This window comes from Leuresthes tenuis, unplaced genomic scaffold (genome assembly GCF_036924035.1).
Source record: "Leuresthes tenuis unplaced genomic scaffold, fLeuTen1.0.hap1 SCAF_19, whole genome shotgun sequence".
Taxonomy (NCBI): domain Eukaryota; kingdom Metazoa; phylum Chordata; class Actinopteri; order Atheriniformes; family Atherinopsidae; genus Leuresthes; species Leuresthes tenuis.
In genome coordinates this window covers 2,170,457-2,185,709 of record NW_027325373.1, presented here as the reverse complement: position 1 = coordinate 2,185,709, position 15,253 = coordinate 2,170,457, and the positions used below count along the sequence as shown (strand labels likewise).

General features: G+C 48.0%; 2 protein-coding genes across 2 annotated transcripts; both read right to left on the bottom strand.

Moving 5' to 3' along the window:
• Positions 1 to 993: 993 nt before the first annotated feature.
• On the bottom strand, positions 994 to 5,203 carry LOC140277496 (ankyrin repeat domain-containing protein SOWAHA-like). The gene is made up of 4 exons (XM_072372556.1): positions 5,188 to 5,203; positions 4,778 to 5,142; positions 3,593 to 3,780; positions 994 to 2,919 (listed from the first exon to the last, which is right to left on the bottom strand). Exons 1-4 carry the CDS (start codon positions 5,201 to 5,203, stop codon positions 2,469 to 2,471), a joined length of 1,020 nt encoding a protein of 339 aa, XP_072228657.1. The 3' UTR covers positions 994 to 2,468.
• Positions 5,204 to 10,170: 4,967 nt separating this feature from the next.
• On the bottom strand, positions 10,171 to 14,903 carry LOC140277495 (uncharacterized). The gene is made up of 7 exons (XM_072372555.1): positions 14,839 to 14,903; positions 13,591 to 13,615; positions 12,777 to 13,451; positions 12,014 to 12,644; positions 10,821 to 10,894; positions 10,254 to 10,718; positions 10,171 to 10,212 (listed from the first exon to the last, which is right to left on the bottom strand). Exons 1-7 carry the CDS (start codon positions 14,901 to 14,903, stop codon positions 10,171 to 10,173), a joined length of 1,977 nt encoding a protein of 658 aa, XP_072228656.1.
• Positions 14,904 to 15,253: the final 350 nt, after the last annotated feature.

Sequence of the window (15,253 nt, the reverse complement as noted above, 5' to 3'; positions counted from 1 at the left end):
TATTTCAGTGTTGTACATAAGTCGCCCCGAACGCTCGCCTTTATGCAACCTTTAGATGAACGATGACGAAAACAGACATATTTTGATTTCTTATGTCAAGAAAAAGCTAAATTAAAGCAAGACGGAGAACAGTCTGATTTCATTTCCACATCTTCACAGAGCTAAAATGTGCTAAAGCAGCAGATGTACAGAACTAGGATCCAGTTGCTCTGGAATAGCTGTTGAATATTAGCTAAAAACAGCCTCCACATACTGACCATTTCAGTGGTAAAAACGTTAGCTTGCATTAGAAATAGTTTACCTAGGCTTAGGTCAGCTGAAGTTAGCTGACATAAGCTAGTTTTAGACTCCTTTAGCATCTTGTACAGAGCTAAATAAGTAGCAAAGTCGTCACAAACAGATGTTTTTCTGCCTAAGTTAGCTGAAGTTAGCTGAAGTTAGCTAGTTTTAGACTCCTTTAGCATCTTGTACAGAGCTAAATAAGTAGCAAAGTCCTCACAAACAGATGTTTTTCTGCCTAAGTTAGCTGAAGTTAGCTAGTTTTAGACTACATTAGCATCTTGTACAAAGCTAAATAAGTAGCAAAGTCCTCACAAACAGATGTTTTTCTGCCCAAGTTAGCTGAAGTTAGCTAGTTTTAGACTACATTAGCATCTTGTACAAAGCTAAATAAGTAGCAAAGTCCTCACAAACAGATGTTTTTCTGCCCAAGTTAGCTTGCGCTGGCAAGTTACAAAGCATTAACTAGCACTTTGTTTCCCGCCACTGCAAGACTGCTGAAAGATAAATAGATTTATCTATTTGCTAACTGTGTTAGTTAGTAGCAACTGCGTTAGCAAATAAGTTTTGTACTTTCGCCAACATTTTGATAAGTGAACTTTCACTTTCCAAAAAGCTAATTACTGAACATCAAAGGGTTGTTTTGTATTAATAAAGAAACAAAACGGAAGTTCAGAGTAGCAGAAAAACCATAAAGATAACTGAGTTTTATTATAATGTTTATTAAATAATAGCTAACAATAGGTGACAATGGTTGTGAATGGAAAACCCTCAGTCTCTGTGATACATTCATACAAATACACCTTTTTAATAATGACAAACACCCCCAGCGGTGTGAAAATACTGCGCATAACTCCCCTCCTGAACAAGAAATTCTAGTAAACATCCAAACAGACCAATTACAGGCAACTAAAATACCAAAAACTCAAAGATTTAATTGCTATAACAATCATCTCCAGATACTAAATGATTCATTCTTGTTGAGTTTCCCAGATAATCCCTCATTTAAAAAAAAAAAAAATGTATTTACAATTCCAGCTGAAATAAGTGAAAATGATCAGATGTTTTTCCAGAGTCGTGTGAAAGTGTTTCTGAAAAACTTTAGCAAGTATTAGTCACCAAAATATTCTTGAATAACTAAGACTGTGGCGATAAATTGGACATTTGCACAAAAGGTGGTCAAAATTATGCAAACATCTGAACTCAAAGGCGTTCACAGTCTAAGAGAAGCTGAATATTTGGGGAAGATTAACACTGCTTTCATGTTTTTTTGTAAGAAACAAAAAATTAAACAGCTGATCAGACCGGCACCTCAAAGGCCAACTAATTCATGTTGTTTCAGTGAATTCAGGTCATTGTTTTGTCCTGTTCTACTGTCCACCATCTACCCAACTTTGCACATTTTCATCGACTGAAATCACTCAGGCGGTACAAGCTTTGGAAAGTGCACAAACTCGAATGTGTTTCAGTGATTAAGTCACAGCTTTAGACTGGAACTTGGGCAGCTCATAAACTTCCTCTAGTTTTCTTGTCAAAACAATGACATTCGACACTCCTGATGAAGCGCCGTCTGCTTTTCAAAGTGCTCGCAAACAAACTGTCGCTCAAAGCGATCTCAAGCTCAGATTCTGCATTTTTCTGCGATGAAATCTTTTCTGTGGCATTCACTGCCGCTGAAACCAAAAGCTCGGCTGCAGAAACGCTCCCTTTTGTTGCATCTGTGTGGACTGAGCACAATGCTTATGAACTGAAAAGGACGGATCTCTCTTTTTCAGTTTGAAATCCAAAGACAAACAATCGCAGTTTAAGAGGCTGTTGACAATGTGGCGGCTCTGCTGATCCACCGCAGGAGGATGGCCTGCAGGCACAGAATCCAGCACAAAAGGTGGCATTAGGTTAACTCTGAGAACATTCAGCTCTTTAAAAGCCGTGAAGCGGAGTCCTGGTTGTTCGCCAGGCTTCACGCTTCCTTCACGGTCCAGAAAACATCCTCAAGCAGAGCAGAGAAGAGACGTTTGGCTCCAGTAAAATCATGAAAATGTGCACCGTGGAGTAAATGCAGCTTTGAGAAAGACTCTGTTCTCCTGCCACATCTCTCTGATAAGAAGTAAGCGCCAGTCGTTGGGTCCAGCGAGCTCGTTCTGTCAGAGCTCTGAGAGCAACGTCCCGCTGCAGGCAGAGAGGAGGCTTTAAAGCGAGTGATCAGACTGATGCCCATAAAACCGCTGCAGTGATTTGTGTTTGAGAAAAGCAGCCAGCGATGAGGATCTTTTGACTTTAGTCGTGCCCGCAACAGTGAGCGGCCTCTGTCCCGAAGCTGAGGAGAAGTGATGGCGGCGGTGCCGGCGCCGCGGCGACGGCTGCCAGCTGGAGCCCCCCCCCTCAACTCTCCCCTCTTTGGTCCCAGCAGCCTTTGCTGGCGCACCAAGCAGCTGAAGGACCTCCGAGGAGCTGTGGCTCAGGTACTGCCAGGGCCTCTTTCCCGCCACGTCTCTAAGCTTAACGTTGGCGCCGAACTTGGTGACCAGCAGCCGCATGATGTTTTTGTTGCCATAGGTGGCAGCGATGTGCAGCGGCGTCTGACCTCCTGTCGACTTGGCGTTAATGTCAAAGCTCAAGCCGGCCCTTTCGACTCCGTACCTGAAAGCAGAATCAGTGAGAGAGGAAGAGCTGGCAAAGGTTTCACAAACTAATACGGAACCATCTTCTAGGGCTCATTTACCCCGTTTTATACCTGTAAAATTCAATTATTTAGCTTTGAAAATGAGAAAACAAGCATGAACGGCTCAACTGTCTGAGCAGGATTTGATCCTGTGGTCGTTCTGTGTACTTCAACACACCAAGTCAAGTCCTCTCTGCTCTTCTTCAGCTGCATTTTAATGCTGCAGTGTCACAAAATCTCCATAGACAGCAGCTGCCTTTAAAACCTTTGAAACCGGCAAACTTTTACATGTAAAACAACTACTCAGAGACAAAGTTCGCTCACTGGCTCGGATGTTACTTTGAGTGTTTAATGGGGAAAAAAAGAGAAAAATGAGAAGATGTTGTGAATGTTTACTTCAAAAGGAGGGTTGGAAGTGAAAAAGGATGGATTACCAATAAAAAATGTCCCAACGCACAATTTGTGCAATTGTGACCATCTGATATCCAAAAAAATCCCTCCGTCGTGGCCAACAGCCAATAATAAGCCAATAAGCAGTAATCAGTGTAATCAGCTATTACAGACCACAGCACTTTGTGCTATTCAAGCTATTTCTGAAGAGAAACAGATGCTTCACAGACCAGATGTTCCTGCTTCACAACGGCAGCTTACCACAGAGTGTTGAGGACCCGGTGGTCACCGTGTTTGGCGATCCAGTGCAGCACAGTGAAACCAGAGATGAAGTCTTTTCTGTTGAGCAGGGAGGCGTCCTCTCTGAACAGCGAGTAGATGTCCGGCCAGGCGCCTGCTGCCCCCTTCACCATCCAGGCATGCTCCCTGGGCTCCAGCGGAACCGGAGACTGGTGACGGGAACCATCACAGACTGGATTAAAGACGTACTCTCACACATCATATGGGTTTTTCCCTCTTTGTTCAACCTTTTCTCTTTATTTAGGAGGATCATCATCATGAAATTATAGCCCAGAGGCTCGTCTGGCATAATAAAGCAAACTAAAGCTGCGTTTCCATTCTGCAACTCAGGGATGTCAAACTCCGGTACTCCAGGGCCGGGTTCAGATTAAATGGATCTCTTCGAAAGATTAAGTTCTGCACAAACCTGCTAATGATGCATTGATCTGAATCAGGTGCGCTGAAGCAGAGAAGCATCTAAAACCTGCAGGACAGCAGAGTTTGACACCCTGATCTACACAGACAGTTAAAGGAACTTCCCCATACAAAATTATATATAAAATTCCTCTTTTCTGACCTTACTGTCTCCATTCTTTACGCTGATCACATATCGGTTACTCTTTTCAGCATTAAAACTGACACATCTTTTTTCAGCGGCTAAGCTAGCTAAATCAATGTTAGCTTAGCTTGCTAAAAGACTTTTGTTTAAGAAAAAAAAGAAAGAATTGTCTTGAGGCAACCTCTTAAAACACATGAGTAAGAAGAACATTTATAACTACAACAAAACACATTAACTGAGTAGAAGCAGAGTTTGAGGGAGGTATTGAGTAATCATTTGGTGACCTTGCTGTTCAACCTAATGATGAACCGCTGTTCATTACTCATCTCTGCCTCTAAGCTGTTTGCCACTAAAAGAGAAGAAGAGAAAAGGGCGGAACAACGCCGTAACTGTCGTTCAACCCTTTGTCTCTCTGACAGAAAGAAGTCCCGCCTTAATCTTCCTCTCGACTCATTTGGTAAAACCTTAACCAGCGAAGCTGGTGCTCGGGGATCCCAAACGCCATGCAGCTCTCCGTTTTGACCAATCAGAGCAGAGGGGAGTAAAAAATGTTCTATGAAAAATGGAAACCTGTAAAAAAGACTGAACTTGAGCTCCTTGAGTCTCACCTGGTCGCCATGGTGACCTGTTGAGTGGTGGCTCCTCCTTGGCTCCCTCTCCTCCCCGTCAACCACGTGGGCGGGGCTTGTGCAGCGAGGGGGCGTGGCACAAGACGATAAGGAGGAGGTGGACAGGTTGTAGTGAAGGCTGAGAGAAGAGGAGATGCAGTGGAGGCGGTCCAGCCGCGCCGCCTCCGTTCCTCCTCCTCGGGCTTCCTCTTGGAGGAGCTGGTCCAGGTCGGCTCCCAGGCTGCGGCACATCCTGCTCCTCAGCTGGCTGCCGATGCGCCCGACCATCGACGGCCGCTGCCGCACCTGGGATGAGGAGGAGGAGTCCTCGCTCGACTCGGCGTCCTCGCGGTCATAAATATCACCTGTGAGATGAGGCAAAGCATCTCCAGGTTACGTCCCGTAAAAACCGTCTCCCTCCCTCATTCAGCTGTGAGACTTTTTAATGGGTTCATAAGATCTTTAATAAAGTTTCCAAAGCTTTTAGACCAACAGCTACAGAAACCTGCCTGTGGAATAGTGCAGTGGCGTCCTTCGGGCCGTAAACTCCTCCCCCAGGTGTTCGGTGGAGCGATGCAGTGGTGACAGATGTGCTGTGGGCCACGGATCATCACAGAGGTTTCCGGTGGAGCGATGCCATGGCATCAAGGTTTTAATATCTTCACCAAGTCCCACAGACTCAGGATTCGTTCTTTGGCTTCGCTGAACTACTTCCTGGATTTTGGCCCCAGCCTCAGACTCACCTGTTGGCACATAAAGGTCAAAGAGACAAAATATATCAGTTTGCTACATCAGGCTGTAACTCAACAGCGAACAGCTTCTTCTTCTTCTTCTGCTGTTCTTTAAAGTGGAACAAAAAGCCGGAGTGAACTGAGCTGTTTGGCTCCACTTTCAGTCTCTGCTCGTTACAGACAGCAGGAGAAGTCGGCTTTTAGGCTTTTAGTTAGAAATAAAGTTGGGAAAATAAGGTTTTTCTTCATTATAATTCCATAAATCAGCTGTCAGGCCCTCTTTTTTTTAATTAAAATGTATAAAATATATCAGTTTGCTACATAAGGCTGTAACTCAACAGCGAACAGCTTCTTCTTCTTCTGCTGTTGTTTAAAGTGGAACAAAAAGCCACGACACAGCCTGACAGCAGAGGGAAATCCTTCCACCCGGGCCCCAGAGGAAGAAAACAACACACCTGCTTTGGCCCGTAGACCACCGGAGCTGCTGTTCCACGCTGAGGAACCGGACAGCAGCTGCTCGCTGCTGGAGAAGCCGGCATCAGAGGAGGAGGCCGAGGCGCTGCTGCGGCTGGGCGCCGGCCTTTGATGGGACCCCGGTCCGGGCTCCTGCGGGGCCCCTGCAGGCTGCCGCTGGGCCCGGGAAGGGTTGAAGTGAGCAGCTGCCTGTGGAGCCTGCTGTGAGGGAGGATTGTAGCGCTCTGCCTCTGAAGGCAGGCTTCGCCTGATGGAGGTCGACCCCCCGGGAACAGACCCGGCTCCCAGCCTCGCCGCAGGCCACCGTCCTCTCAGCCCCGCCTCGGATGGCCCCTGAGGGGCCGGCGTTTCCCCTTCTGTACGGTTGATGTAAATCTGCGGGAGCTTCTTTTCTGAGGAAGAGGAGGAGACGACAGAGGAAGGTGCAGGCGAGTCTATGATGGAGGGGGAGGAGGCAGAAATGGCCCTCTGAGAGTCCCCGAGAAGAGCGTTCAGGGGGGGCCTTCCTCCTGCTGACCCTCTCACAGGAACCTCTTCTTCTTCTTCTTCATCTTCTTCATCTTGAGAAACAGCCGATTTGTAGCTCTTCCTGTGTCTGACACGGCGAGGGTCCACCTGATGAAGACTCTCCTGATGAAGACTCTCCTGATGAAGAAGACTCTCCTGATGAAGAAGACTCTCCTGATGGAGGAGACTCTCCTGATGAAGACTCTCCTGATGAAGCCCCCCCTCAGGCTGCAGAGGACCTGCCTCGGCTGCAGTGACTGATACAGGAAGTAAAAGAAATATTTTAAAGGTGTGGGACCTGATCTTTGGGAGCTTTTCACTACATTTACACAGAAAATCCCAAACGTTTACCAAGAAGTTGAGTATTTCAGCTGTAATTTCCCCACAGAAACGTCTCTCCTGCTGCTATAGTGATGAGAAGTCGGCGTGTGTTTTAAGGCGAGTTATCGTTGAGCGTTTGCTTTTTGGCATTAACAGAAACACGGCCTTCCTACCACCAGACAAACACTAAAAGCTTTTTTTGTAGCAGCCTCTGAGACTAAAAATGCACATTTAAAGGGGCCGATCGCTCCCTAACAAAAGATCAGAGTTAATTTGACCTTTTGTGACCCCCCCCAAAAAACGGTTTGGCCACCAAGGCAGCCTGCTTACATTTAGTTAGTCTGCTGAGCCACTTTTAATCAGATTAGCGCCTTAAATCTGAATAAAAAGGCCAAGTGGAAACATCCAGATCAGGTCAAACTCAACCAGAATGAATTCTTCATCTGATCGGGGGGGTGGAGGAACCTTTGATGATCTGATTAAGAGGAAAAGGTCACCGTGAACTTTCCACCTTTGCCTGCAATGAATGCCTTCAGTCTGCAGATTTTCACACCATGTGGACGGCTTTGAGCTCCCAACCAGGTCTCCAGGAGCTGGAAAACATGGCGGCAGCAGCCTGTGATGGAGACTCTTTTTGTTCGAGATCTTAGAGGAGTTCAGGGATGTTGACTAAATACTTTTACAGTGAGGACAGGTTTGAGTTCCCTCCACAGGTTCCTGGACGGGACCCGGAGTGAACTGAGCCGTTTGGCTCCACTTTCAGTCTCTGCTCGTTACAGACAGCAGGAGAAGTCGGCTTTTAGGCTTTTAGATAGAAATAAAGTTGGGAAAATAAGGTTTTTCTTCATTATAATTCCATAAATCAGCTGTCAGGCCCTCTTTTTTTAATTAAAATGTATAAAATATATCAGTTTGCTACATAAGGCTGTAACTCAACAGCGAACAGCTTCTTCTTCTTCTTCTGCTGTTCTTTAAAGTGGAACAAAAAGCCACGACACAGCCTGACAGCAGAGGGAAATCCTTCCACACGGGCCCCAGAGGAAGAAAACAACACACCTGCTTTGGCCCGTAGACCACCGGAGCTGCTGTTCCACGCTGAGGAACCGGACAGCAGCTGCTCGCTGCTGGAGAAGCCGGCATCAGAGGAGGAGGCCGAGGCGCTGCTGCGGCTGGGCGCCGGCCTTTGATGGGACCCCGGTCCGGGCTCCTGCGGGGCCCCTGCAGGCTGCCGCTGGGCCCGGGAAGGGTTGAAGTGAGCAGCTGCCTGTGGAGCCTGCTGTGAGGGAGGATTGTAGCGCTCTGCCTCTGAAGGCAGGCTTCGCCTGATGGAGGTCGACCCCCCGGGAACAGACCCGGCTCCCAGCCTCGCCGCAGGCCACCGTCCTCTCAGCCCCGCCTCGGATGGCCCCCGAGGGGCCGGCGTTTCCCCTTCTGTACGGTTGATGTAAATCTGCGGGAGCTTCTTTTCTGAGGAAGAGGAGGAGACGACAGAGGAAGGTGCAGGCGAGTCTATGATGGAGGGGGAGGAGGCAGAAATGGCCCTCTGAGAGTCCCCGAGAAGAGCGTTCAGGGGGGGCCTTCCTCCTGCTGAACCTCTCACAGGAACCTCTTCTTCTTCTTCTTCTTCTTCTTGAGAAACAGCCGATTTGTAGCTCTTCCTGTGTCTGACACGGCGAAGATCCTCCTGATGAAGACTCTCCTGATGAAGAAGACTCTCCTGATGAAGAAGACTCTCCTGATGAAGAAGACTCTCCTGATGAAGACTCTCCTGATGAAGAAGACTCTCCTGATGAAGGAGACTCTCCTGATGATGAAGACTCTCCTGATGAAGAAGACTCTCCTGATGAAGAAGACTCTCCTGATGAAGCCCCCCCTCAGGCTGCAGAGGACCTGCCTCGGCTGCAGGGACTGATACAGGAAGTAAAAGAGATATTTTAAAGGTGTGGGACCTGATCTTTGGGAGCTTTTCACTACATTTACACAGAAAATCCCAAACGTTTACCAAGAAGTTGAGTATTTCAGCTGTAATTTCCCCACAGAAACGTCTCTCCTGCTGCTATAGTGATGAGAAGTCGGCGTGTGTTTTAAGGCGAGTTATCGTTGAGCGTTTGCTTTTTGGCATTAACAGAAACACGGCCTTCCTACCACCAGACAAACATTAAAAGCTTTTTTTGTAGCAGCCTCTGAGACTAAAAATGCACATTTAAAGGGGCCGATCGCTCCCTAACAAAAGATCAGAGTTAATTTGACCTTTTGTGACCCCCCCAAAAAACGATTTGGCCACAAAGGCAGCCTGCTTACATTTAGTTAGTCTGCTGAGCCACTTTTAATCAGATTAGCGCCTTAAATCTGAATAAAAAGGCCTGATGGAAACATCCAGATCAAACTCAACCAGAATGAATTCTTCATCTGATCGGGGGGGTGGAGGAACCTTTGATGATCTGATTAAGAGGAAAAGGTCACCGTGAACTTTCCACCTTTGCCTGGAATGAATGCCTTCAGTCTGCAGATTTTCACACCATGTGGACGGCTTTGAGCTCCCAACCAGGTCTCCAGGAGCTGGAAAACATGGCGGCAGCAGCCTGTGATGGAGACTCTTTTTGTTCGAGATCTTAGAGGAGTTCAGGGATGTTGACTAAATACTTTTACAGTGAGGACAGGTTTGAGTTCCCTCCACAGGTTCCTGGACGGGACCCGGAGTGAACTGAGCTGTTTGGCTCCACTTTCAGTCTCTGCTCGTTACAGACAGCAGGAGAAGTCGGCTTTTAGGCTTTTAGGTAGAAATAAATAAGGTTTTTCTTCATTATAATTCCATAAATCAGTTGTCAGGCCCTCTTTTTTCCTGTTTTTTTAATTAAAATGTATAAAATATATCAGTTTGCTACATAAGGCTGTAACTCAACAGCGAACAGCTTCTTCTTCTTCTTCTGCTGTTCTTTAAAGTGGAACAAAAAGCCGGAGTGAACTGAGCTGTTTGGCTCCACTTTCAGTCTCTGCTCGTTACAGACAGCAGGAGAAGTCGGCTTTTAGGCTTTTAGGTAGAAATAAAGTTGGGAAAATAAGGTTTTTCTTCATTATAATTCCATAAATCAGCTGTCAGGCCCTCTTTTTTTTAATTAAAATGTATAAAATATATCAGTTTGCTACATAAGGCTGTAACTCAACAGCTTCTTCTTCTTCTTCTGCTGTTCTCTAAAGGGGAACAAAAAGCCACGACACAGCCTGACAGCAGAGGGAAATCCTTCCACCCGGGCCCCAGAGGAAGAAAACAACACACCTGCTTTGGCCCGTAGACCACCGGAGCTGCTGTTCCACGCTGAGGAACCGGACAGCAGCTGCTCGCTGCTGGAGAAGCCGGCATCAGAGGAGGAGGCCGAGGCGCTGCTGCGGCTGGGCGCCGGCCTTTGATGGGACCCCGGTCCGGGCTCCTGCGGGGCCCCTGCAGGCTGCCGCTGGGCCCGGGAAGGGTTGAAGTGAGCAGCTGCCTGTGGAGCCTGCTGTGAGGGAGGATTGTAGCGCTCTGCCTCTGAAGGCAGGCTTCGCCTGATGGAGGTCGACCCCCCGGGAACAGACCCGGCTCCCAGCCTCGCCGCAGGCCACCGTCCTCTCAGCCCCGCCTCGGATGGCCCCCGAGGGGCCGGCGTTTCCCCTTCTGTACGGTTGATGTAAATCTGCGGGAGCTTCTTTTCTGAGGAAGAGGAGGAGACGACAGAGGAAGGTGCAGGCGAGTCTATGATGGAGGGGGAGGAGGCAGAAATGGCCCTCTGAGAGTCCCCGAGAAGAGCGTTCAGGGGGGGCCTTCCTCCTGCTGAACCTCTCACAGGAACCTCTTCTTCTTCTTCTTCTTCTTCTTCTTCATCTTGAGAAACAGCCGATTTGTAGCTCTTCCTGTGTCTGACACGGCGAGGGTCCACCTGATGAAGACTCTCCTGATGAAGACTCTCCTGATGAAGAAGACTCTCCTGATGAAGAAGACTCTCCTGATGATGAAGACTCTCCTGATGAAGAAGACTCTCCTGATGAAGAAGACTCTCCTGATGAAGCCCCCCCTCAGGCTGCAGAGGACCTGCCTCGGCTGCAGGGACTGATACAGGAAGTAAAAGAAATATTTTAAAGGTGTGGGACCTGATCTTTGGCAGCTTTTCACTACATTTACACAGAAAATCCCAAAAGTCTTTGCAAGTTTACCAAGAAGTTGAGTATTTCAGCTGTAATTTCCCCACAGAAACGTCTCTCCTGCTGCTATAGTGATGAGAAGTCGGCGAGTGTTTTAAGGCGAGTTATCGTTGAGCGTTTGCTTTTTGGCATTAACAGAAACACGGCCTTCCTACCACCAGACAAACACTAAAAGCTTTTTTTGTAGCAGCCTCTGAGACTAAAAATGCACATTTAAAGGGGGCCGATCGCTCCCTAACAAAAGATCAGAGTTAATTTGACCTTTTGTGACCCCCCCAAAAACCAGTTTGGCCACAAAGGCAGCCTGCTTACATTTAGTTAGTCTGCTGAGCCACTTTTAATCAGATTAGCGCCTTAAATCTGAATAAAAAGGCCTGGTGGAAACATCCAGATCAAACTCAACCAGAATGAATTCTTCATCTGATCGGGGGGGTGGAGGAACCTTTGATGATCTGATTAAGAGGAAAAGGTCACCGTGAACTTTCCACCTTTGCCTGCAATGAATGCCTTCAGTCTGCAGATTTTCACACCATGTGGACGGCTTTGAGCTCCCAACCAGGTCTCCAGGAGCTGGAAAACATGGCGGCAGCAGCCTGTGATGGAGACTCTTTTTGTTCGAGATCTTAGAGTTCAGGGATGTTGACTAAATACTTTTACAGTGAGGACAGGTTTGAGTTCCATCCACAGGTTCCTGGACGGGACCCGGAGTGAACTGAGCTGTTTGGCTCCACTTTCAGTCTCTGCTCGTTACAGACAGCAGGAGAAGTCGGCTTTTAGGCTTTTAGTTAGAAATAAAGTTGGGAAAATAAGGTTTTTCTTCATTATAATTCCACAAATCAGCTGTCAGGCCCTCTTTTTTTAATTAAAATGTATAAAATATATCAGTTAGCTACATAAGGCTGTAACTCAACAGCGAACAGCTTCTTCTTCTTCTGCTGTTGTTTAAAGTGGAACAAAAAGCCACGACACAGCCTGACAGCAGAGGGAAATCCTTCCACACGGGCCCCAGAGGAAGAAAACAACACACCTGCTTTGGCCCGTAGACCACCGGAGCTGCTGTTCCACGCTGAGGAACCGGACAGCAGCTGCTCGCTGCTGGAGAAGCCGGCATCAGAGGAGGAGGCCGAGGCGCTGCTGCGGCTGGGCGCCGGCCTTTGATGGGACCCCGGTCCGGGCTCCTGCGGGGCCCCTGCAGGCTGCCGCTGGGCCCGGGAAGGGTTGAAGTGAGCAGCTGCCTGTGGAGCCTGCTGTGAGGGAGGATTGTAGCGCTCTGCCTCTGAAGGCAGGCTTCGCCTGATGGAGGTCGACCCCCCGGGAACAGACCCGGCTCCCAGCCTCGCCGCAGGCCACCGTCCTCTCAGCCCCGCCCCGGATGGCCCCCGAGGGGCCGGCGTTTCCCCTTCTGTACGGTTGATGTAAATCTGCGGGAGCTTCTTTTCTGAGGAAGAGGAGGAGACGACAAAGGAAGGTGCAGGCGAGTCTATGATGGAGGGGGAGGAGGCAGAAATGGCCCTCTGAGAATCCCCGAGAAGAGCGTTCAGGGGGGGCATTCCTCCTGCTGAACCTCTCACAGGAACCTCTTCTTCTTCTTCTTCTTCTTCTTCTTCATCTTGAGAAACAGCCGATTTGTAGCTCTTCCTGTGTCTGACACGGCGAAGGTCCACCTGATGAAGACTCTCCTGATGAAGAAGACTCTCCTGATGAAGACTCTCCTGATGATGAAGACTCTCCTGATGAAGACTCTCCTGATGAAGACTCTCCTGATGATGAAGACTCTCCTGATGAAGAAGACTCTCCTGATGAAGAAGACTCTCCTGATGAAGCCCCCCCTCAGGCTGCAGGGAGGCCCCTCTGCCTCTGAGGGGCTCTGGGTCTGGGACCTGCAGGCTGGGGTGGTCTCTGTGATGCCTGACTGCAGGAAGTTGGCTCTGCTGTCCCACTCTGGTGATCTGATCAGCGGCCGGAGGCTCAGACAGATGGGGGCTCCTCTGCTGCCTTTTCTCCGGGGTCAGACTTCCTGCTCCTGGGGGTTCAGGAGTGAGGTTTACCTGCGGAGGCTGCTTATGCGTGAGCTTTAAAACGCTTCCCAGGTTGTTGTTGTTGACCTGCTTGATCCCAGCTGCAGGTAACACGGTTTTCCCCTCGGTGTCCCCGGAAGGGGCGGGTCCTCCGCCCTCCAGCTGGCGCCTCCGCCGCCGTCTCTCCGCGCTCCCAGCCGGGTTTCGGTTGACTTTAACCGGGAGGGGCTCGCTGTTACCTGCGGTGTTCCCTCCAGCGCCGGGGACGTGTCCTTTGAATTTCTTCCTGAGAATGACATAAGAAACTCCGTCGATCTGTTTGACGGTCGCCACGGAGTTGACAAACTTTTTAAAGAGTTCTCGGTTTCGGTCCCGGTCCGCATGGTCCCGAATAAAGTTCCTGTAGTGCAGAATCAGGTCTGCATTCTTCACCGAGCCTCCGCTGCTCTGCAGAAAATGCAAAAGAGAGTCCTGGGTGAAATCTGTAGCCATTGTCGTCTTTCTGCGGCGTGTCTCTAAGGTCGGGAAGTTGTTTCTGTCAGTGGGGAGAAGCCCCGCCCACCTCAGGTGTTTAACCCTAAAATACCTGCTGCAGGTAACCCGGATGTGCTCTGAGGAAAAACTACATTTACAGGGATTCAAATGGAAACATATGGGTGCAGGACCTTATATTTCTAAGCTTTTATCCTACATTTATACAGAATATTCTGTAGAGTTGATGCATTTGTCGACGCCCCCAACAGAAAAGCCTCTCCTGCTGTTAGGATGATCAGATATTCTGTGTTTTCACGTCTTATTTTCAAAGATCCTTCTTCTGCCATGAAACAAATGTCCCCCTCCTTCCAGCCAGTCTCTTTGGAGACTAAAAATGCACATTTAAAGGGGATCATCACAGATTTCATTTGACCTTTTGTGACCCCAAACTTCCTCAGGTGCCAAAGACCTCCTGCTCACATCTACTTAGTGGTTTAGCTTTTTCTTTTCTTTTATTACGGCTGAAAGAAAGTGACGGTATGAAGAGGAGCCATCACTTTCTGTCAGAACCGCCGGTTACAAAACAGCTGATCCAGCCGTCTTAACCAGAACACTTTCAATCAGAATCAGTAAAACTATTCTAATACAGTCCGTTCTCGCTCAGATTTAATTAACTCTGGAGGCGAATATCTCCTTCTTTAGAGGCTCCCTTTTGCTTTCTGGCTCATCTCTTAAGGTGTCTGGTGCTGAACAGCAACTAAACTGTTGATTTTTAGATATTTCTCACACTGTAAGAGCAGCAGGACTGAAATAAAAGCATAAAGCTGGCGGTGGAGAGCCAAGAAGAGGACAGGTGCAATGAATGTTATTCATTTCCTCAAATTAAAGGTTTGTGAATCAGTGAGGAAGCGTTTGCAGGAGGTAAAAATCAGACTCGAGATCCATTCAGTCAGTAAAACCCAAAAGACGCTGTTTTTCTCTCCTTGGTTGTAATTTTTCAGTAAACCTGGAAGGTTCCTGAGATATTCTGTCGTCCCTCTAAAAATTCAAAAAGCAGGAATGAATCAAACGGTAAAAACAGGAAATATGACGGATTGTGTGATGCACTATAACAGGATAATCTAAAGTAAAAGCTCAAAACTAACCTTGTTGCAGTGGAATAAACAGACACCTGGAAAATATGTCGTTCATTAATTAGATTAAAAACAGAAGAACCAACCCAGCAGAACCAGAACCACTGAACTGAGTTCCTGGAGCACGGTTTGGAAAAACATCTCCAAGAATCCGAACCTTATTCATTTTAAAGTAATATTATTATTCCCCCGTCACCAGGTCCAACCTGTGCTGTGAGCCAACTTACTGCTGCAGGAGCTTAGAGACGTACGATGTGGGCGTGTCCCTCTGATCGGGCCGGGTCAGAATCATTATGCACGGCCAGAACATGTAATCCGATTTTACTCCTTCTTAAGGAGGCGAGAAGCAGCAGAAACTGTTGCTGAGCCAAAAAACTCCAGGTGCAGAGATGGCTGCCGCCTCATAATGTTAGGAGGAAACGGCTTATACTCGATGATGGTGGACTGGTCCAAGACCCAAGAGGGGAGGGAGGGATGCTGCCAGGGGTGTGGGGGGGTGGGATCATGTTTATAGAAGCTGTATTGATGTCAAAGTTCTTCACAACAACAAAAAAGAAGAAGATTACAGCAGCAAAAAGGTGTAAAGAGAGGAAAAGGAGCAGTTTATGGGTCAAATGTGGATTTTAGTGCCGCTAACATCCT

What these genes read in the sequence shown, in the direction of transcription:
- LOC140277495 (XM_072372555.1), bottom strand. Translation starts at nt 14,903, where the DNA reads ATGATTCTGACCCGGCCCGATCAGAGGGACACGCCCACATCGTACGTC. An exon ending in GTCTTCTTCATCAGGAGAGT is followed by an intron (nt 10,719 to 10,820) that starts CTTCTTCATCAG and finishes CATCAGGTGGAC; the next exon opens with CCTCGCCGTGTCAGACACAG. An exon ending in CCCGGGCCCAGCGGCAGCCT is followed by an intron (nt 10,213 to 10,253) that starts GCAGGGGCCCCG and finishes GTCCCATCAAAG; the next exon opens with GCCGGCGCCCAGCCGCAGCA.
- LOC140277496 (XM_072372556.1), bottom strand. An exon ending in CAGGTCACCATGGCGACCAG is followed by an intron (nt 3,781 to 4,777) that starts GTGAGACTCAAG and finishes TCCCGTCACCAG; the next exon opens with TCTCCGGTTCCGCTGGAGCC. An exon ending in CGGGTCCTCAACACTCTGTG is followed by an intron (nt 2,920 to 3,592) that starts GTAAGCTGCCGT and finishes TTCTGCTTTCAG; the next exon opens with GTACGGAGTCGAAAGGGCCG.